General features: G+C 40.8%; 1 protein-coding gene across 4 annotated transcripts in view; it reads right to left on the bottom strand.

Moving 5' to 3' along the window:
• SPDL1 (spindle apparatus coiled-coil protein 1) overlaps window positions 1–21879 on the bottom strand; it is a 50978-nt gene that overhangs the window by 5199 nt on the left and 23900 nt on the right. For 3 of the 4 annotated variants that reach the window (XM_048861125.2, XM_048861127.2, XM_048861124.2), the window contains exons 6-11: window positions 21637–21735; window positions 20572–20682; window positions 17225–17365; window positions 15327–15439; window positions 12439–12626; window positions 1437–9649 (exon numbers count right to left, since the gene is read on the bottom strand). In XM_048861125.2, the coding sequence (XP_048717082.1) occupies window positions 9102–9649; window positions 12439–12626; window positions 15327–15439; window positions 17225–17365; window positions 20572–20682; window positions 21637–21735 (1200 nt within the window). In that variant the 3' untranslated portion in view covers window positions 1437–9101. Of the gene's footprint in view, window positions 1–1436; window positions 9650–12438; window positions 12627–15326; window positions 15440–17224; window positions 17366–20571; window positions 20683–21636; window positions 21736–21879 lie in introns of those variants that run through there. The other variant, XM_048861129.2, reaches the window with a different exon arrangement.

Genomic DNA, 21879 nt, shown 5'->3' with positions numbered 1-21879 from the left:
AGTCGAGACAGGCTCCTACAAATTCCAGATTCTGGACAGGAATGAGTGTGGACTTTTGTGCGTTTATTTGTAATCCTAGGCTCGTGAAAAGGGTTATCGTACTGTGCATGGCGTTTATTACTTCTTGCTGCGTTGGTGCCCTTATGAGGCAGTCGTCCAAATATGAAAATATCATTACTCAGTATCTGAGGAGGTATGCCGCCACGACAGCTAGAACTTTGGAGAAAACCCTCGGAATGGTGGACAGGCCGAAGGGTCGTACTTTGTATTGGAAATGTTTCCCTAGGGTGAACCTCAGGAATCTTCTGTGTGACGGGTTGATGGTAATATGAGTCCTGCAGGTTGAGAGCCAATCTCCCTTCTCTAATACTGGAATTATTGTAGATAATGACACTATTTTGAAACATTGTGTTCTTACAAATTTGTTGAGTTTCTGTAGATCCAGGATGGGTCTCCACCCACCAGATTTTTTTCTGTATTAGAAAATAACGCAACCACCCCCCTCTCCCACCCCGTGTTGCATTGGTACGGGTTCCTCGACATCGAGTTGTATGAGGGGATTTATTTCCTGTTGCAGCAGGTGCTCGTGAGATGAGTTTCTGAAGAGGGATAGGGAAGGTGGGTGGGGGGAGAGGTAGGTGGAATAGAAGTAAAGGGGATGGAGTAACCCTTTTGGATAAATTTCTAAAACCCATCTGTCTGTTGTGACAGTTTTCACACTTGGTAAAATGGTGACAAGCAATCTCCGAACTGATAGGAGACCGTTTCTGTTTCCAGAGTTAGAGAGCATGGTGGTCTCGTGCCCTGGATCACACCTTGAAAACTGCTGTCTGGAGTGGACTGCTGAGACGTCGAGGGTTGATCTTGGTTTTGCTGACATCTTTGTCTATGCAGTTAGTCATATTGCCTGTGGCATTGCCAATACAGCGTTAAGCAGAATCTCTGTGTATAATACCTGCCCTATTTTTTTTTTTGCAGGTGTATAGATGCCCAGAGATTTTAAGGTTGCCCTTGAGCCTTGAGAGTGTGAAGGGACTCATCTGTTTTGGTCGCAAACAACTTTGGGCCTTAAAAGGACAGATCCTCCACTGTCGAATGGAATTCCCTTGGAAAGCTGTAACCAAGATGCATGGCGCATGACCACACACATTGCTATGTATTGTGCAGCCATGTCTGCCGAGTCCAGGGAGGCCTGGCGATGAGGTGGCCTTCTGCAATGTTGACTTTGAACTGTTCTTTCATCTGGAAAATGGTCAATAGGTTCAGATATCTTTGAAAAGACAGAGAGTGTACTTGGGTAGTAAAGATGCATAGTTCGCTATGCAGAACTGTTGTATGCCAGACGAATATGCTTTGCGACCGAAGAGGTCTAGCCTCTTTCAGTTCTTGTCGTAAGGAGTTGTTCTGGCTTGGTGCTGTTTCTGCCTTACATTTCACTACCAAGGAATTTGGTGTGGGGTGTGTAAAAAGGAATTCAACATCTTTGGATGGAACATAGTATTTCTTATCAGATCTTTTGCAAGAAGGTGGTGCTATTTTGGGCATCTGCCAGATAGTTTGGCAGGCTACATAATAGCATCATTGTTTGGCAATACAATCTTGGAAGTGGATATCTGGAATATATCCAACAGATTGTACTGTGACTCTGGTAGCTCCTCCTGAGATATGTCCAGGGATTCTGCTACCCTCTTAAAAAGGTCCTGGAACAGCTTGAAGTCGTCCCTGTGGTAGGAGCATTATTGTTTCATCAGGTGACAAAGATGACAGGTTAGCCAGTGGTAGGGCTTCCTGATCTGAGAATTCCTCTGTTTCCTCTGCCCTTCTCTCATGCGTGTCCAAAGGTGGTGGGAGAGATGGTGGTGACGACTGCGGAGCTGTGGGTCTTGATGGGATAGGACGTCTGCGATGTTGGGAGGCAGAGTCCATGTGTGCCCAGACCAAGAGCATGCAGCTTAAGGGTAATTTGATTGGTGGGATGGCCCCAGTTTGGGTGAGGAGTGATGAGGCGTGTAAACACTTTTCTGTCTTCCTCATCCTCGTCGCTTTAAAGAGGCGGAGCTAAGCAACGTGAAGTCGTCAGTGGACTTGGTACCGACCAGGCTGGAGTGCTGTCAGTACTGAGGAGCGGCAATTCAGGGGTTGAGGATTCCCGCAGATCCGCATGTCATAAGAACTGGTGCGGTACCAACAGCATCAGTGCTGATGTCAGCGTTGCTGGCAGTGCAGCCATACGCATTACAGGCACCGGTGCGGAAGGTTTTAGGCTGAGCTGTGCAGGCACCACAGGTTCCGTGGGTGGTGACGTGGAGGGCTTTGTTGTGCCCTCTGAGGCGCTGTTAGAGCTTGCCCACTTTGGGTCCTTTGATCTATGAGAACTCCCACTGCCGGAAGGACCCAGGGTCTCTGAGTCCGATGCACTTGATGCGATTGGTTCGAGATGGACTTGGCAGGTGGGGATCGCTGCTTCTTAGCAGATTCCCTCTGAGTAGAAGTCTGAGCCCTCTTTTTTGTGGCCTTTTTAGGTAAATGCTCCTGGTGAGGGAAGGTAGGAGCAGGTCCTCTGTCAGATGCTGCTGATGGAGACTGTTGGCCCAGAGGTGTCTGAGACTCAAGGTCAGAGGTCTCCATCATGAGCAATTTCAGTTGGAGATCCCTTGCCTTCCTGGTTCTGGCTGTGAGGTTTCAGCAATGTGGATGCTTTTGAGAAATTTGGGTTTCGCCAAGACACTGGATGCACTGTGCATGTTCGTCAGATACCGGGATAGAAAGTCTGCAAGTCAGACAGTTTGAAAGCTAGTGATCCAGGCATGCCAGATAAGTCTGTCTCCAAAATGCAGTAAGGGACAGACAGTGTATGGGAGCCTAAACCTATCTTCCTACAGAGGCTAAATACAGAGAAAAGAAGGGAAAAAAAATTTTGGTAAAATAAATGAGGTAAGGGATATCTAACTATTACTTATCCTACCACTAAAACTATAAAACTATCTAATGCTAATCTTATCTACAAGAAAGAGAAGGCGCTGCTGATTGCTCCAACTCAAGCCAAAGGTGGTAGAGAAGGAACTGAGCGATGGTTGGGGCTGCACACCGCTATGTACCCACTCAGAGCAGCGCAAGACGGCAATGGCACGTGCACGGCCCAACCGGGCACTCGTACCACAAATCTCTGATTACAAGCATCAAGACTCCCAAAGTGGAGCACCCACAGGGACACTCCTCAAAGAAGAAGAAGATACAAATAGCTTAAAATGTAGTCCTGTCTAAATAGACGACAAGGGACTGTCTAACATCCGGTGAATGAAGGCTCGATTCCTCTCTGAGGTATCAGATTTTGGCTTGAATACAGGAAGGTAATCCCTTGGTTAATGTGATATGCTAATGAGATCTTTGGGGGGGATGGGAGGAGAGGGATGGGGGCCTAATACAGCCATGCCCTTATAAAAGGTGGTATATGGTGGTTTGGCCATAAGTTCCCTCAGCTCTCCCATTCTTCTTGCTCAAGTACTGGTGACCAGAAGTGAAGTTTTAAAAGGAGAAGTGGAGGAGAGCATGGTCAATCAGCTCGAAGAAGACTCTCCTTAAAGCATTAAGAACCAGGTTGTGGTCCTGCTGGGGGCTGGGTCACAGATAGGAGGATACAATTGTATAGACTTTTCAAAAATTTAGCTGTGGCAAGGTGGGCAAAAACAAAGAACCCCTAGATAGAGGAGTGGGAAGCTGTGCAGAAGCCTAATATAGAAATATAGAGCTTATTGACAGACCTCTCACATTTAATTCCAGTATCTTGGTAAGCAGAAGTTCTAAGTCTTGGAAAAATGGAACTGTACCAAGAATGAAAGCCTTTCCACTTCTGGAGGTAAGTCTTGCAGGTACAGAGTTTTCTACTGGCCAAAAGAACTGACTGAACTGCCTCCAAACAGGTCAATTCCATGGTCAAGAGTCATTCATGAGCCATGCGTTGAGAATCAGAGAGAAAGGGCTGGAGTGGATAAAGGACCCCGAGTTCTGTGTCAATAGGTCCTCTGTGGTAGGAAGTCATAAGGGTGCCACCTCCTAAAAATGGATGAGGTTTAAGTGCCACATCTATCTTGGCCAGGCTGGTGCTATGAGAATAGCTCTCTCTTTCCGTGCATAGTTTGAAAACAGTCTTGAGGACTGTCTCGGCAGTTAAGTATAAAAGCAGGGCATGAGGCTATGGAGTTATCAGCGCATCTCCCCCAGAGCAAAACAGGTGACTTTTGGAGTCATTCAGGGTGGCAAAGAGATCTATTTGTGGTAGACCTCAGGTCTGGCAGATGCTGCAAATGACCATCTTTGAGCTGTCATTTGTGGTCTTGCCAGTAGTGTCTGCTCAGGGAGTCAGTGATCGTAATCTGAAGGACAGATAGATAGACCACTTATAAGTCTACTCGACAGGAAATACACCAGTTCTAGAATCACAGCAACTCTGCACGTAAGGACTGGGATCTTGCTCTGCCTTGTTATTTGCCAGTTATTTGTGGGCTCACCTGCAGCACCAAGATTAGGGATATGTGCTGCTTCTTCTATGAGGTCTTCAGGTCCGTGGTCACAGACAAAGCTGGACCAGTGACAAAAGCAGCCTGCAATTTTTAGGTCAATGTAACGGGGAAGGAGAGCATTCCATTAGGAGGACTTTTAGTCTAGCCTCCCCGTCTTTTTTGGACCTACCCTTACATCCCAGACAGACCTTGAATTTTGAGGGGATATGGGAGTCCCTCAAACACCACAGGCTACTTTAAATGTCCATCACTGCAGGGGAAAGACCTGTGGTAGGACTTAAACACAGGTGTGTTAGGCATAAATTATGCTCTGGCACAAAGGTCCAGAAGTATGAGAGGAAAAATCCCTCTTCAGAAGCACACAAAAAAAGAACTGAGTAAATAACTGGGAAACAAACAATAATGAATAAAGACTTCCAAAAGGTGAAAAAGGCAAGAAGCTGAAACAGCTAACAGCAAAGACTTTCTCTCAAACTGTAGGCGGCTGAGCAGGAATTGAGTGGTGGCTGGCTTGTGCCTGCCGATATCTTCTTATTTGGACCACAAGACGTTGTTCTATGCAGGCAGAGGCCCATAAACACTACTTTCCAGTCTCCAATCAAGAGCGCACAGGCGTATGCACGCACTATGGTACCGAGGTGGATGCACTCATAGCAACATATACTCTAAGAACCATCTTGCAAACTTCATGGTTGGTAAGGAGTCTGTTGTCCAGCGAGATTGATGAGCTTCCTCTAAAAAAGCAATTATGTTCCTGTAGCACTTGGAGCTTTTTTTGCCAAGTATCTTCTTGCTAGTGCTCCCTCTGCTTGATGGTTCCCCCACCCGTCCTTCCCTTGATGCCCTCTGGACCACTACCTGTAAGTCCCTTAGGCAGTTTAAAGTGTACAAGAAAAGAGCCCCTCTGACAGAGATTTGAAAGTGTGCTACTCTGCTCATTATCTCTTGATAATGATATTTAACCAGTGGTTTCTACACTGGCAATACTGCAACCCCCCTAAAATAACCTTGTGACCCTCATGCAACTCCCTTATGGGTCAGGACCCCCAATTTGAGAAACACTAGTCTCCCCTGTGAAATCTGCACAGAGTAAAAGCACAAAAAAGAGACCAGACTTTATGGTAGGGGAAGACCAGATTTCACGGTCCTTGACACTTTTTCATGGCTGTGAATTTGGTAGAGCCCTAATAATAAATCACCACATATGTCTGCAAGTTTCAAGCTGCAACATGTTACTGTACCAATTACCCAAATCAAGAGTTCTGTTAAGACTATTTCTACCTTGAAGCAAACATCATCTTGCATCTTGTCTGACTGAGGTATTACTTACACACACACACACACCCCTACCTACCTTATCAGGTAATTAAGCTTTTCACCTAAACCAAAATATATTAAGCCAACTGACAGAAAGGCAACTGTCAAGTCAGATATACAAACCCTCTCTACCTAACCATCATCTGTGCTTCTCCACCCTAATGAAGTAAAAGGAGGATGGTACAGCAAGTATCTATTGGGTACATTAAGTGAACTCAACTCTGGTTATTGCTAAGTAAACTTCCTTTCTCCTTCACATTATTTCTTCTGCCAATCTCCATTATAGTATATCGTGAAAGAAACAACAAGTTTATGGAAGAGAGCTGAGGAGTGATAACTAATCAGAGAATGAAGGACTGTGTATTGCCAAATAGCATGCAATCTGGTTCCTACACAGAAAGATATTTCAGGAAAAGAGTTAATTTAAACTTCAAGATGGAACATCACAAATTTCAAAGAATGGACACTGAGTAAAGCAGTTGCTCTTCCCTCTGGGGATCATGATCTAAACAGGCTTCAATGGAGCTAAACAGGCTTATAGAACTTTGCCAAACAGGAATGAAAGCCTTGCTGTTCTCTAATGAGTCTGCACTAGGGGTGCAGGGGGCACAATCAGGATAATCCAAAAGGAAGAGTTAAATGAAATTAGAATAGTTGAGTCAGAACACTTTCCTCTTCCTGGGAAAAGAAAACCAAGGAGAACAAACCAACATTTCTATAGAGACCAAAAGCCCTTAGAGTTTTGATTTTTCTTTTCTATATCTATGTGCTATCTAGGCCAACATAAAATGGTGCAGGAGAAATAAAAATTATTCCCATAAATTAAAAATTTTGCTTGATTTTATTTAGTCTTCATTCACCCACCACCCTCCTTTACTCCCCAAACCCTCCATTTGTCAGACACAGTTTCCTCCTTGGCTTCCTCCTCCCTTCAAACCCACAGCTGACTTCTCTAATCCACCTTTTCACTCTCAGAAATGCTACACATTTTAACAGCCTTCCATTAACCCATGAACTATTAATGTTACTTTCTCCAAAGCCTGCTGATGTTGCTTCATCAGTTAGTCATACCTGGGCACCTCTTTCACATCCAGCTTTAAGTGCTTCCTTCCCTTCTAGATAAGGCAAGATGGCCCCAACGGAGGCCCGAAACTCCAAAAACCATTATAACCAATTTGGCCCTCTCAGGCCTTCCCAATTTTTGACATTCCTGCTCATTCCTCCTCACCTTTCTCCTAGATAAGGGATGTGGGAGTCAGTATTCGTGACTAAATTACTTAAAATCAGTTGGACAATAAGCTCATAAGACTGTTTGGGAGGGGAGAGATTCTACTCTAACTACATTGGAAGCTCACAAATTGTGCCCCCCAAACCAAAACATTCAATATCTGAATTATACGACACACGCCAGAAGGAGAATCCAATAACTACCTTTGCGTTCCTTATATTTCTTACAAGTTGTACGTGCACTTAAATGAACCTTTGCGACCTTTTCCACATGCGTTGAAACAGACACTTGTCATAATTTAGTTTGTTAGTAAGCCCACTGTCACCCATTAAAAAGGTACTCTAGTAACTAATGCCAATACTAAGCATCATCTTCTAGCATTTATGTCCCTCTTCTCTTCCCTGACCAATATCTGATTTTGTCTTGCCATATTCCCCTCTGTTCTTCTCATGACAGACTTGAGGCTGCCTTGATTTTCTTCTCACCCAAGCCCTTTTCCATGCTTCTGCATATATGTAATACCTCCAGTAATCCCACTTCCCAAGCTACAGCCTCTTCATCATGCAAAGCCTTACTACCCCCAGTCCATGTAACCTACTAATTAAAATGGAACCAGCAAGTTCTTCCAACCCAGTGATGTTGCAATCTTACAACCCATTGTGCTTTCTCAGTGTATCCTCCTATTATTCATCAGATCTTCTCTGAATTTATATTTTAAAGCTTCTCTAAATAGTGTAAATATAAAACAGGGTAGTTATGAAGTGCAGTGAATGAGACTTGAGTTTTGCAAAAAAATATTGTGATCGCACCATTTTAATTGTCTCTAATTATATCCATACAAGGAAGCAATAAAGAGGTTGCACAGGAATCTTTACTTCTAGCATTTCCTAACTTTGACCTCACAACCGTTAACATTCATTCAGCATAGTTCTGTATCTAATTTCCATATGCTTTGGAAACAGTTTGTATTATGTTTGATTGTAGTATATATGGTTCCAATATAAAGCATTATGCTGTACCATGAACAATGCTAAATAGAAGCTTAAGAAAAAAATATTTCAGAAACAAGAGAGGAGGGGAAAAAAGGGAAGTTTCTGAGGGGGACTATAAAGGAGACAGAGTCAGCATTAAAGGGAGTGGCTCACATTCCTGCAGCAATTATTTTCTGGCAAACTAGCTTGCCCCACGGGGAGCTATATGCAATACTAAGTTGAAAGACTGAGCCAAGAACATGGTAAAGAGAAAAGCAGTAAGGCAGCTGGACACCTCATGGAAAATGAACACTTTTTAAAGGAAATTTAGCTTTTTTTCCCCCACTCAACATTCTATTCCACCCTCCTTCCAGAATGGTTTCACTCAGCAATTTTCTCAACATAGCTACACTCTATTGTGTGCAGAGCCTGACCTGAAATATCAGAAAATGCTGGCTCTCTCTAGTTTTACTTACATAAACTTTCTGTCCTGTCATTAGAGCTCAAAGGAGTAATATTAGCCTTCACATGATTTCTGTGTACCCACACATGCTCCCACATGAGAATATTAACTTGAACAGAAAACAGAAAGTAGCATTCCTTTTACAAAGACAAAATCGTTGGACCTCTGTACACAGTGCTAGGTCTCTATCAATCATTACTTAAATTTTGAATAAAACGGTGAAAGTTTTAGTAACTTTGACAAATATTAGTTTTCAAAACAAAAAGTTATTACATAATCCATTAAAACATGATCTTGAATAATAAAAAGTCATTTGAAAGCTACTGGTAATCATTTTTTAGTGAAGTGCAAATTTTAGGTTATGTATTATTTTAAGTCTTGAGTTTTCAAACGACTCCTGGAATGCAATCCCTAAACCCTGCCAAGGTCAGTTTTGTATGGCAGCCTCAAACAGACCACGAAAAGAAGCCTCATATTGAAGCCTCTGCAAATGAAGTTTGATTTATCATGGTTAAGTTAAAGATATACAAATCAAAACACTGATATTTTGAACAACAGTAAACCTTAAATATCAGTTTTTCCCAAGATCCAGGTTCATGATTCTAAGAGTCACTTTCATTAGCAATCATTTTAGCCTTTTTAAAGGATTTTGAAAAGTTGAGTGTAGGCAGCCGGAACTGAGGAATTACACTGCATGCAACACTGAGAAAATAGATAAAGAAGTGGATAGCATAGTTCATGCAGCGAAAAAAAACAGATGCAGGTCTGCGCTGATTGCCATAAGCATACACACAAGATGACACTGACCTGGAGGCAACTGGAGTTAGAGAGTTATTTCCATTTCTTTCACTTGAACCTTTGGTGTTATCTTCTTTGATTTTAACTCTTTTCCTGTCCTTCTCAGGTTCAGCCTTTAGCTGTATTGCTGGAAGAGGCGTGAAGTTCGTTGGCGCTGGCACAAGTACATATTTTCTTTGAGGGGCATCACTTGGCTCCAAGTTCTTGGAACATATCTTTCTTTCTTCCTTATTTTGAGATGAAAAGTGAGTCGTTTCCTCTACTGTAGCATTTTTGCTATCTACAGGTTCAGCAGTCATGTCCACTGGAATCTTCTCCCTCCTTTTTATGCTTTTAGGGATTTTAATTAATTCTAGAGAAGAATGATAGTTATGTTTGTATACAAACATACATGTTGGTAATTGAAATAAACTTACGTGTTCATACAATTACTGAAACCAGCAAGATAGCATTGAACCTATTTAGGTGACAATTTGTTTAATACAGACCATCCCAAGATGTTTAACTGCCTCCATGCTGATGGAGCTATCAGACAGTGACTTTTTAGTAACATACATTTAAGTGTCCCAAAAGACTTAAATTCAAAAACTTAACTGGGAGCTCCGATTTCCTTCTCTCACCTGTATTTTAAAATTTTCACCAACCCCTTTTAAGCAGATATACCTAACTGCACACACCTCCTTTTGTGTGTTCTGATTTTTCTGACATTTTGGGCTGCTATCCTGGTAGCTAAAACTTACTGATGACATATTGCTCAAATGAAAGGCAAGTGCTTCTTTTAGGCAGAAGAAGCTACCTCACACAGTACTCCATTTCCTAACTTTAGTTTCCTTTCTTCACGACCATGGACTTCTTCCACATTTGTTTCACTACATATCTGCCTATTATTTTTGCAGTACTCTTCATGTGGGCCATAGTTTCATCTCTAGGAGGGCAAGTATAACCTCCCCTGCCCTAGGGCTTTCCAACACCTAACTTTCAAAAATGCTGATTTTTATTTTTTTTTTCCAATCGTTATGAAGAAGCGTGACCACATCACTCTATCTTAAAAACTTTTCTACTTTGAAGGGACCTGGAAGCCAGGGAATTTTTAAGACGGTCAAGGATTCGCTGCCACCTGCTTAACTCATCTAGCAATTTGTTCTTATGCCCCCTTGCATCCTTTTACCACTATTGGTGTGAAGATTCTCAGTAGTTCCCAGACTTGTGTTTTCCACATTTACTCAACTACTGGGTCACCTGAAAGCATCTTTCTTGCATATGCCTCAGTTTCTCACTGCCTGAAAGACTGATTGAAAGCTTTAATGCATTAGCCATATAAGGAAAGAACTTGCATTATATCTGTTTTCAGTCAGTGAGCTGTAATTTTACAAGGCACTTGGTTACAGCTGGTATGAAAAATGCTTCAAATATTTTATCGCAACTCAGATTCTAGTAAACTTTCTGGAGACGCAATCTCAGGATTCACACCGTTGAAATGCTTCAGCAGAAAAATTGTTCTGTTCTTTTCAAAACAATTTTTGATCCTCCCCACACGGTCACAATGGTGCAGCACTCCCACCCTGTCCTCTAATCTAATCTTTCAGTGTACACATCTCATCTGCTCCAAGAAATTCAAAGGAAGATTGCAATTGTCCCAAGACAACTAAAAGAAAAAAAAATGAGGATTATACAGTGATAAGCATACCCGGCAGCTCGAAGCTAATGGAAACTTTAGAAATAATCACAACAGTTTTCATTGACACCAAACTAGGCTTTGCTCCACTGCTGAAACAAGACAACAGTTACATCTAAAAAGCCATTTTGGCTGTAAAACATTCTTGCAGGCAACAGAAACTAAAAAATGTTACCAATGCTTCCTTTTTAGAGATAATGTCTCGGACTGGCAGAGATCTGAGCTTGCACTTCTCTTTCTGCCAGTACCTGAGATAGCTGACCTCTTCGTGGACTCCGGGACTCCTTCAAATCTCCATTGTAGGATTAAATGTCAGCTAAACAATTAGCTGCATCCACAAGCTTTGTAGTGGCCACACAGTAGCACCCAACAGGTTTCTCAGGGAGGCAGACTCTGGAAGAATTCACTCATAATAAAGGAACTACTGTGGCATTCTGACTTCTCCCCAGTTTGAGCTATGATGGGAAAAAAGTCAAGGCTTAGAGTATGAACAAGCACTGACATGGCAGCCTTGTCAGACTGAACCAGCATGTGCTCCTTTCTGGCAAGATTTTGTGAATTCAAGAGAGATTCAACCTGACCACCATTTTCTAGTGGAGGAGAAATGTTTTGTTTGCCAACTATGCCATATTGAGTAGAAGAGGAGGGACATATAGAAAGGAAGGAGTTCAACAGGTAAACCCATTCAGTAAACAGCACCACAAAAGATTTCGTACTCAGTGGATGTCTATACAGTCCATGGCAGTGAGCCTCCCATTCTGGGTCAACAGACTCTGGCTCAGGCTAGCACTCTAAAAATAGCTGCATAGACAGCCCTTTGAAACTGTGGCTCAGGCTGGAGCTTGGGCTCTAAAGGGTAGGAAGCGGTGGACTCCAACACAAAATTTGCCTTTAAAAGCTAGGACAATAATGGGCAAGGTTAGAGTGCTAAGTCACTGCTTTGCACCCATGGCTGTGGCAGATTCTCTCTAACGAAGGAGAAAGTTACATGGTCAACTCTCACTTTCAAAAACAACTCTGAACTTCTTCAGAGATCTCCACAAAGTAATGTGCAGGCCAAGTGTCTTTGACTGGTAAAAAAACGTTAGCATCCAGAGTTTCCATCCTGCTTCAAAAGTTCCATTCACGATTTGCTGTGAATTTCCATGTTTTAGTTTCAGAATTCTATAGCACATGTATAACTATATATACACGCACACGGATTTCAGACTTGTGAAATTAAAAGTCAGTATACTAGTTCAGTATATTCATTTCAATAAAGCAATGTTTTAAAAATCACTGCTGTTCAGCAACTTACAAGACAGCAGGATGTTTTACAGTCACTTGTTTAAGTAGAGTGTTTATGGTCAGGTTGAAGACATCTTTTTAGTTGGTTGAAAACTAGTGCCTTAACAAAAACCTAGTTATAGCAAAAGAGGCTCAAGTATTTATTTTGTTCAACTGTATTAGTGATCAGAAAAAGTTACCTTCAGGTTCATACTTCATTTTCAGCTCATCCAGCATAACTCGCAAGTTCATGTTCTCACTTTGGCAAACCTGCAGGTGCCTCTCATTGGCAAAAAGCTTCCTTTCTACCTCCAGAACCCTCTGGCTCTCATACAAAGCTTTCATCCTCTGTAAGGATAGTTCGTTTCTCAAAGTTTCGGTCTCCTTACTGGGAAGGAAAAGGAATTGACAAGTTTAAAATTCACAAGAGTCAAATTAGGTAACAATTTACAGTGAGCTTTCAAAGCTAAAGTATTTGGTTGCTCAGATCCTCTTAGAACAATTAACTGCAATTGGAAGTTCCTCTAGGGAGCCTTGAAAAATCCCAACCCAAAGTTGAAATTTTGAAGTCTCTTCATTTCTAGAATAGGAATAATAGTTTAATTAATGGAGAACACAAGCTACTTAAACAAGCAGTTATCTAACACCGCAGTGAAAATTATACAATACAAATTTAATCAGAGAACCCTCCCTCCCAAATCACAACCTGTGCATGGACAAATAAGATTTGGTTTTGTTTTCAACTTCACAGCCTGTACTTTCAGTGTTTGGAGGGGGAGTAGTCCATTTGAGCTAAATACTGAAGACCGGGGGACAGATCTCTTGCTGATCTAAATTGTCATGGCTCCACTGAAGCTTTGCTCCTCTGCATACAGTACCAAACTGGGTCATTTTAGGAGAAGAGCACACTACTGTTATTCTGTATGATGAAACCTGGACTTCAAACCAGAAAGAAGTTCCCAATAATATTTTAGATACACAATTTTCTCTTCAATTTGAAATAAGAGTAACATGTAACCTTAGACTGGGGGTGGCAATGGCATTAATTTATATACAGCTAAGGATGAAAGTAAATCCAAGGACCTCTAGAACTAAAATCCAAGACAATAAAAACTAAGAAACCCTAGAGTAGTTGTCATAAATATAAAGGGAAGGGTAAACACCTTTAAGTCCCTCCTGGCCAGAGGAAAAACCCTTTCACCTGTAAAGGGTTAAGATACTAAGATAACCTCGCTGGCACCTGACCAAAATGACCAGTGAGACAAGATACTTTCAAAGCTGGAGGGAGAAGGGCGGGGGAGAAACAAAGGGATCTCTCTGTCTGTGTGATGTTTTTGCCGGGACCAGAGCAGGAATGCAGGTCAGAACTCCTGTAAAGAGTTAGTAAGCAATCTAGTTAGATATGCGTTAGATTCTGTTTTGTTTAAATGGCTGATAAAATAAGTTGTGCTGAATGGAATGTATATTCCTGTTTTTGTGTCTTTTTGTAACTTAAGGTTTTGCCTAGAGGGATTCCCTATGTTTTGAGTCTGATTACCCTGTAAGGTATTTACCATCCTGATTTTACAGAGGTGATTCTTTTACTTTTTGTTTCATTAAAATTCTTCTTCTAAGAACCTGATTGCTTTTTCATTGTTCTTAAGATCCAAGGGTTTGGGTCACCTATGCAAATTGGTGAGGATTTTTAATCAAGCCTTCCCCAGGAAAGGGGGTGTAGTGCTTGGGGGGATATTTTGAGGGAGGAGGGAGACGTTTCCAAGTGGGCACTTCCCCGTTATTTTTGTTAGACACTTTGGTGGTGGCAGCATAAAGGTTCAAGGACAAAAGGTAAAAAGTTTGTACCTCGGGGAAGTTTTAACCTAAGCTGGTAAGAATAAGCTTAGGGGGTCTTTCATGCAGGTCCCCAGATCTGTACCCTAAAGTTCAGAGCGGGGAAGGAACCTTGACAGTAGTAGTAAAAGCCACATAATGTCTTTCACAATCACATCAATAATGTAGATTTCAGTTTCCTGGACAGAGAGACTAACATAAAAGGTTAAAAAAAAACAAATGATGAAAAGATGAAAATGAGCATTCTAGGTGTTAAAGAAGGGGCATGCTGAAGCCAGGGTGTTAGGCTTCAAAGGGATCCTAGAGGGCATCGTCCTTGAGGAGGCACTCTATGCCAATGAGATAAAAGCTCTTCAGTAACATGGAAGGGATCTGTAGCCCCGTGGAGAGCAGAGCAGACTTTAAGATAACTCATTATTATATCCTCTCTCAATACCAAGGGACAGGGACATAAGCCTCTGTGTCAGACAGTAAAGCATCTGTGTGGGTTGACGGTGCCAGCATGCCTGGCACTGGTGCATTTAATACAGACTGGGTAGCATTAAAGGGAGTGTTACCAATGGGACTAGTTCCATAATGACCAATGTTGAAGCACTATGCTGAGTTGATCCAATGCTCTGGCCTCCGTACTAGCAGCAGTTAACTCCAAATCTCAAGACTGCACCAAAGCACATTTGTCGGGGATATGGGATGCCCCAGACAGAACAGACATCTCATGTATCCATCATTTTTTGGAACTGCTGCCTGGCAAAAGGGGCAATACTTAAAGCCAGAAGACTTAAGATAGATCATTCCCAAGTCCTGGTACTGGGGAGGAGAATTAACAAATCAAAACAAAATAAGCAAGTTAAAACTTCCAAATAATAAAATTATCAGAATTTACCAAACAGGCTGGTACCCTAACTGACTGTACTCAAAACTAATATGCACACAGCTAACTGTAATTTAAAAAAAGCATGTGTAAAAATCATGGGCACCAAGGAGCTCCATCTCAGTCACAGGTGGTGAGAAATAACTGAGGGGCAGCTGGGGCCACTCTGTCTTTTGTGCTACTGGTACACGCAGGATACTGATGACCTAAAGATTCCAGTCTTGAGCACCTAGGGTCCATGTGCACCGAGAACAGAATATATGTGGACAAACCAAGAAATGGCAGAGTGCAAGACAGCTCTAAGTTGATGTAGATTACAAGTATTTTTTTAAACATTAAAACAATTCCTAAATTCTATTTCTAGGCTCTAAACCGCCACACTCTTACTTGGAGTTCTCAAGTTTCATTTGAAGCAGATCTGTATAATAGCCATCTCCAAATTCTCCACCTCTTGAACTGCTACTAGAAGGTTTTGATTCTTCCATGTTCTCATATAAATTCTGATGCAAGGGAAGAGTTTAAAAAATTGTCATCTAGTGGCTTTTTCAGAAGTGCATTAGTTCTATTCTTACAGTTTTCACTATTCCATCAAAATTTTAATACAACTGTTACAGAAAAAGCTACTTGCTAGGTAGTCTTTATAAAGGGATTTAAACTTGAGGTAGAAAGAGCCTCATTTCATTTGAGTGTTTTCATCCAAAATTTTGTCTTAGAGAAGCAGCCAGAACTGAAAAAGATCCTCCTGTCTCAAAGGTACACAAAAAAGCCTTGATTAAAAAGTTACCCCTCCTTTTCCAGCATAGCATAAGCTACCCAAACATTCTGTAGATTATTAGTAAAAAACAGAATTAAAAAGTCTCCTTGTTGATACCAGAACTGAGACAGTCATGGTATCAATTGCCCCTTGGATCTCCTTCTTGAACTCTGTGAGGGCTTGCAATGTCTCAAGCTTCTTAGGCCTCACCTTTCTCAAAGCAGGGACCTGCATCCCTGCCCCTCCAGATTGTGTATTTAGGCTTCCAGCTGTCCTGTAAACCAGTGCATTTATCCCAGCAGGTCTGACCTTAGTCTAGCCCAGGGGTCAGCAACCTTTCAGGAGTGGTGTGCAGAGTCTTCATTTATTCACTCTAATTTAAGGTTTTGCATGCCAGTAATACATTTTAAAGTTTTAGAAGGTCTCTTTTTATAATTCTGTAATATATAACTAAACTATTGTTGTATGTAAAGTAAACAAGGTTTTTAAAATGTTTAAGAAGCTTTATTTAAAATTAAATTAAAATGCAGAGCTGCCCAGACCGGTGGCCAGGACCTGGGCAGTGTGAATGCCACTGAATATCAGCTCGTGTGCCGCCTTTGACACACGTGCCATAGGTTGCCTACCCCTGGTCTAGCCCTTGAAGTTCTCTCTCTCACACGCACACGCACCACTGAATACCAGTGACCAGCTAGCCTTTACAAAGCAAAATACATTTATTTTAAAGTGGCAAGTGAAGGGGAGAAGAGGAGATTTTACCTCTGTATACAGCACTGCTGAGACAATGGAATATTGCATCCAGTTCTGGTATCCAAATTTTTTATTTTTTTAAATTAGAGAGGGTGCTGAGAAGAACTACAAAAGTTACTTGAGGGCCAGAGAAAATGCTTCACAGTCAATGACTTATAAAGCTCTGTTTAGCTTATCAAAAAAGATTGAGAATGACTTGATTACAGTGTACAAATACCTTCATGGGGAGAAAGATATAGGGTACCAAAAGGCTCCAATTTAGTGAAAAAGGGATAACAAGAACCAAATAATTGGAAGCTAAAATCAGACATATTCAAATTAGAAGACAGACATTTTTAAACAACGAGAGTAATTAGCTATTTGAAAAAGCTAATAAGTAGTAGCAGATACTCTATTTCTTCAAGTCAAGACTAGAAGCCTTTCTGGAAGATATCCTTTAGCCATACATATTATTGTGCTCAATACATATGAAACCGGGTGAAATTTAATAGTAGTCTGTGATATGTAAGTGGTCAGACTAAGTGATAGAATGGTCCCTCTGGCCTTAAAACACAAGAATAAAAATTAGAGTTGTGGCACTCTTTAGGACTTAAAAGATGCACACAATAGTTGTAAAACGGAGACTGTTACCAACCTAAATAAGAGTTGTGAGCACTGTTGAATTACAATTAAATTACAAATAAAGAGTTTATGCTAAAAGTCTCCTCTCATATTCTGAAGAACTTATTTGTCCCACATTACAAGAGTTCAACTTTACAGGTTTAGTTTGTAAAATACGTACCTTAAATTTCTCCAGTTGCCTCACTTTCATTAGAAGATCTTCTATTTCACCATTCTTTTGTTCTAACATTGACTGCAAACGTTCTAGCTGCTCAAGTTCTGCCTGAGAACCTTTCATCTGCAGCAGCGTAGCCATTTGTAGCTAAACATCAAGCAAAAACCATACCAATGTTAAGACTCAAAGAAAAACCTTTCGGAACCCATATCCTTACCCAGGAAACTTAGGGGACTGCAGTCCTAACTCAGCAGCTGACATTCACTGCAATACTTTAAATACTTTTCTACTCCTACAAGTACATAAATGGCATTAAGTTATCTCAATTGTCATATTAAATATGCTCTTATACAATAAAGATGGATTTTTAATACTTGCTGGTCTATCCAACTCAACCTGGGCTGGTTTTCAAGTCATAGCTGTCCTTATTGGGCATTACCTAGTGACGTTCTCCAAGCTTAGTTACAAACTCCTCTGTAAGCCCAGCTAAAATTTCATGTACAACTGTGTTGGTTATACACAAGAAAGCTACAAGATGCTTTGTTTTTGTTTAGCCATACAAAACAAGCAGTAAAAAAAAAGTGTTTGATTCTAAAGAAAGGATCTGTGTGTACTAGAATGATTCCAAGAAGATGCCTTTTTGTAGTCATTTAGCCAGAGCAGTCAACCGTCAAATAAAATTCCATTTACATGCCACATGTTCAAACAAATATTAATATCCACCAAACCCATTTCTATTATAAAGCACATGAATAATTAAAAGATTGATTTCAGCTGTAGCCAAACAGAGAGAACACTTAAATGTGGATTCAAGACCATCGATTCAACTGACTTGCTTTTGAAGTGATTTTCAAAGTATCATACACAAATAAAAGCAAGCAAGCAAAGCTTTCATCTGAAGTCTTTTGTTGTGTTATTTTATTAAATTAACATCTGCACCATCCAAAAATATCTTGACGACATGACCTATAAAGTCAGAAGGTCTGTCCTCCACATCCCAAAGACTCCAGTTTAATTTATATGTCTAATGTGTGTACATGAAGTAAAAGAGAAGCAACATGCAATTAAGCAACACAGAATAGCAGTGAATATCCTCTATGTAAGAGCACAGGCTGAAAGTAATGCTATGGCAAAGGCATTATGAATTGCATTTCACTGGTTTAGTAAAAACAGCTTTAACAACCTAATACACAGTTAATATTGAACGAGACTGTATAGAAGTGACAGGAATGAAGACTATATCCAAAGCATGTACATTACCAGAAGTAAAATACAGATGGATAAATGAAGTGCATTAACCCTTGAAGTCCCTGAGGTCAAGTATATTCATCCTTAAGATTTGTAACAGACAGGAGCTGGTAAGTTTCTGCTTCTTCCTACTCCTTCACCCTCCTCCTAATCCACCCAATACCATCTCTCCCAACTCCTCTTTCCTGAGAGATGCCACCCTTACTCTTCCCAGCAAGCAGAAAGCTCATTTCACATTTACTCCACTCATTTTAAAGTGGAGCCAGTCTGCACTGTCAGATTCTATTGCCCCCACTACTGCTCCCCATGCTGGTTGCCAGTCTGAGGAAGGGAAGGAATTAGCTGTGGAAAGCAATATTTCAGATGTGATAAAGTTATGGAAATCAACACTTTCCACTACACTCAGAGACTGGACCCACAGGAACAGGCTAGTCCTTAATACATTTGGAATTCATGTGGGGAAGGGAAAGAGGGTGGCAACAGTGGGTATCCACACAGTGAAGGATGCTCCCAAAGCATGTAGTGACAATATGGATTTCCTCTTCCAGGGCTAGCCGATGATAATCCAACTGAGGACTGTTAGACATAGTAGTGTTAGGCAAGAACTGGAGAATATTACAATGCAGAGTGGCGTAGAAAGGAAATTGATAAGGAAGAAGAACGAGCATGGCTAAGGGACAAGGAAATAAAGAAAACCACCTTGGCAGAAGCAATGCTTGCCAGAAAAGTCATTTCAAATATTGGTAAGTAGCACAACAACTGGGGGAAAATGATCACATTTTAAAACACGGGAACTGAGACAGTCACTATTCTTACCTTTCATATTTACATTTAGAATTTCATTTTTTGCTTTTTACTCATCTTTGGTGGGAAATGAAAAATTCAGACATTAGGTGTCCAAAATGCAAAATCAGTCAAAAATCTAAACTAATATTTATTATGGTAAAGTATCAGAAAGTCTTTTTGAAGGCTGGCTAGCCATTTTAGTTGCTCAAACATTTGCTGGGAATGCAGAGCAAGAAATTTCATCTCAGCTGTTCAACTGGGTGCATATATGCACCAGATGCTTATCTTAAGTATGCAGAAGTTCTGCAATAATTCTTTTCCTAGTCTTTTATCTTTTGGAAGAGGATTGTTTTAAGCTTATTTCTGCATCCAGGTAATACTGTGGAGGGAGCGTAAGGTTGGAAGTCCCTATCCCACCCATAATCATCATCCCCCTACATGGTAGTTGAGTACTTTCTGTGCGCCCAGTCCCACCCTTTCCCAAATCAAAATTGGCCCCTTCACCTTAAGATAATGCACAAATGCTGGCTTCCAGGCAGTCTTCAGAGTTTCTTGTGGACAACTTTCCCCTAGAGTTTTTCCTGCAAGATGGGACAACTATGCTCTAACTCAGGAGGGTGCACAATATTTGATGTTTAGATGTGATAGTATCCTAATTTGCTTGTCAGTTAAAATTAATAAAGTACTCAACGTTTGAGAAAAGGTCTTGTGAATTGTATGACTGAGTTGAGTATTGGGACAGGGATGACAGATCATCAGAACAAGAAAGCAATAGACAGTAAAAGCAGCAGGATCAGAGGAAAAACAAAGCAAAAACATGCTTAGTTCTTGGCCTGACCTGCAATGCATAGGCAGCCAACGTTATTGCCAATCTCTAATAAGGCACAGAAGTAAATGCTTATTAGAGTACCAATAGATTCCAACATTAATGCAAAAGGACAACAAATGAGTATTGGGGGTGAAACAAGGACAAAAATAGAATAATTATTTTGCATGCTTTCAAAATCTGTATTGAATGACTGACAACAGAACAAAATAGCTACCACAATGAAGTAGCTTTAGTCTAACGTTTGATTTCTTGGGATGACTGATAACTTAAGAAATATTATCAATAAAATAATAACAATAAATTAAGTCTTCATGTGATACTAAACTGAACATGGACAAAATCCTCAGACATATTCTGTTTGTTATTTTTGTATGAAGACTACTTGTACGTTTTTTTACCTATAGTCCGTAGAATCAAATTCCTAAACCGTTCTCTCAAGCAGTGTCTTGTCAGACCCCAAGGAAACCCTGGAGTATTACAATGGTCATACCTTCATTCTTTGCAATTGTTCTCTAGTGAATGCATGCTGTTTTTGTAGTGATTGATATTTTACTTTCACACTGATCAGCTGACGTTCCATTTCTGCCCTACGGTCCTCCACCTATAGAACATTATTAACACATTATTACTATGGAAATCATAATGATGGTCAATTGGATGCTAATTTTTAAGATGTTAGGGTAAGAACATGAGGTTACAGTCATCACCAGTGACACTTCTGGAAGTGTGACTTCTCCAACAACACACTTCATGTACTTCTAAGGCATCTAGAATGAATAGATATTGCCTTACTACCAGGAGCAAGGTCAATGGATTAAAATAGAGATTTTAGCCCCTTGTGCTATAGCTACACAAGTAAAGTAACTCCTAAGATCCCTTAGTAGTACTGTACACATAGATTTGCCTACTGACATTAGTCCAAGTTGTCATGAAATTTTTATATACCTAAAAAAAGGTCTCATGACAGTTACAAAAAGAAAAGGAGTACTTGTGACAGTTACACTAATCTACAGAGAGAAGTTGGAACAGAACTACAACATGGTACTCCCTTAAATGCCACGTAAGACGATATGATCCCCTTCATACGATTGGATTATCCGGTACTTGTATGTCTCAACTACTAAGCCAAACACAGGCAGGCTCCTACAGGAGGTCAGACACAGCCCCATCAGTTAACTCCCCAAATACATTAGATAAGAGCATCCAGCTGAATATTCCTTCCCAACTTATGGTTTTCTTTTAGCTTAGTATAGTAGCCAAAATTACACCACCAACCCTCAAGTTTTTCCAAAGTGGTCCAATTCAGTTTTATTAAATGTTGCTACCACACTTAACTCCCACACCACTTTAGAGATGAGTAACAAATGTCTACTACTCAGTCCCCACAAACAGCTCAACATCTACGTTAGTCTTTGTAGAATGTCACATTTGATGCCTCTGGAAACACAAATACATCAGCATTTAGTGTGTAACTGAAGGTACAAGTTTATAGTGATTGAAGTATTTATAGCTCTTTCCAATGAACACATTCTGCAGTAATTGTGGCATAACATACCTCTGCAAACAGAGAATTGCCTTTACTGGTAGGGTCCAAAGCCTGAAGCAGTGCATGATCCAGCTGACCTTGGAGTGCCTGGTTAGCTTCACGAGCTTTCTAGATTATAGCCAGAAAAACAGTCAGTACAGTGTCTGTTTAAATTACAGGTCAGAACTATAGAGAAATGTTTCCAAGACATGAGCTAAGTGCCTCACTGTTTTTGCTGGAGCTTTACCATTCAGCTCAAACCATTGGAAGAGT

Source organism: Caretta caretta, chromosome 8 (genome assembly GCF_965140235.1).
Source record: "Caretta caretta isolate rCarCar2 chromosome 8, rCarCar1.hap1, whole genome shotgun sequence".
NCBI classification, from domain to species: domain Eukaryota; kingdom Metazoa; phylum Chordata; order Testudines; family Cheloniidae; genus Caretta; species Caretta caretta.
The sequence above is the reverse complement of the archived record's forward strand: the minus strand, read 5'-3'. Positions and strand labels throughout refer to the sequence as shown.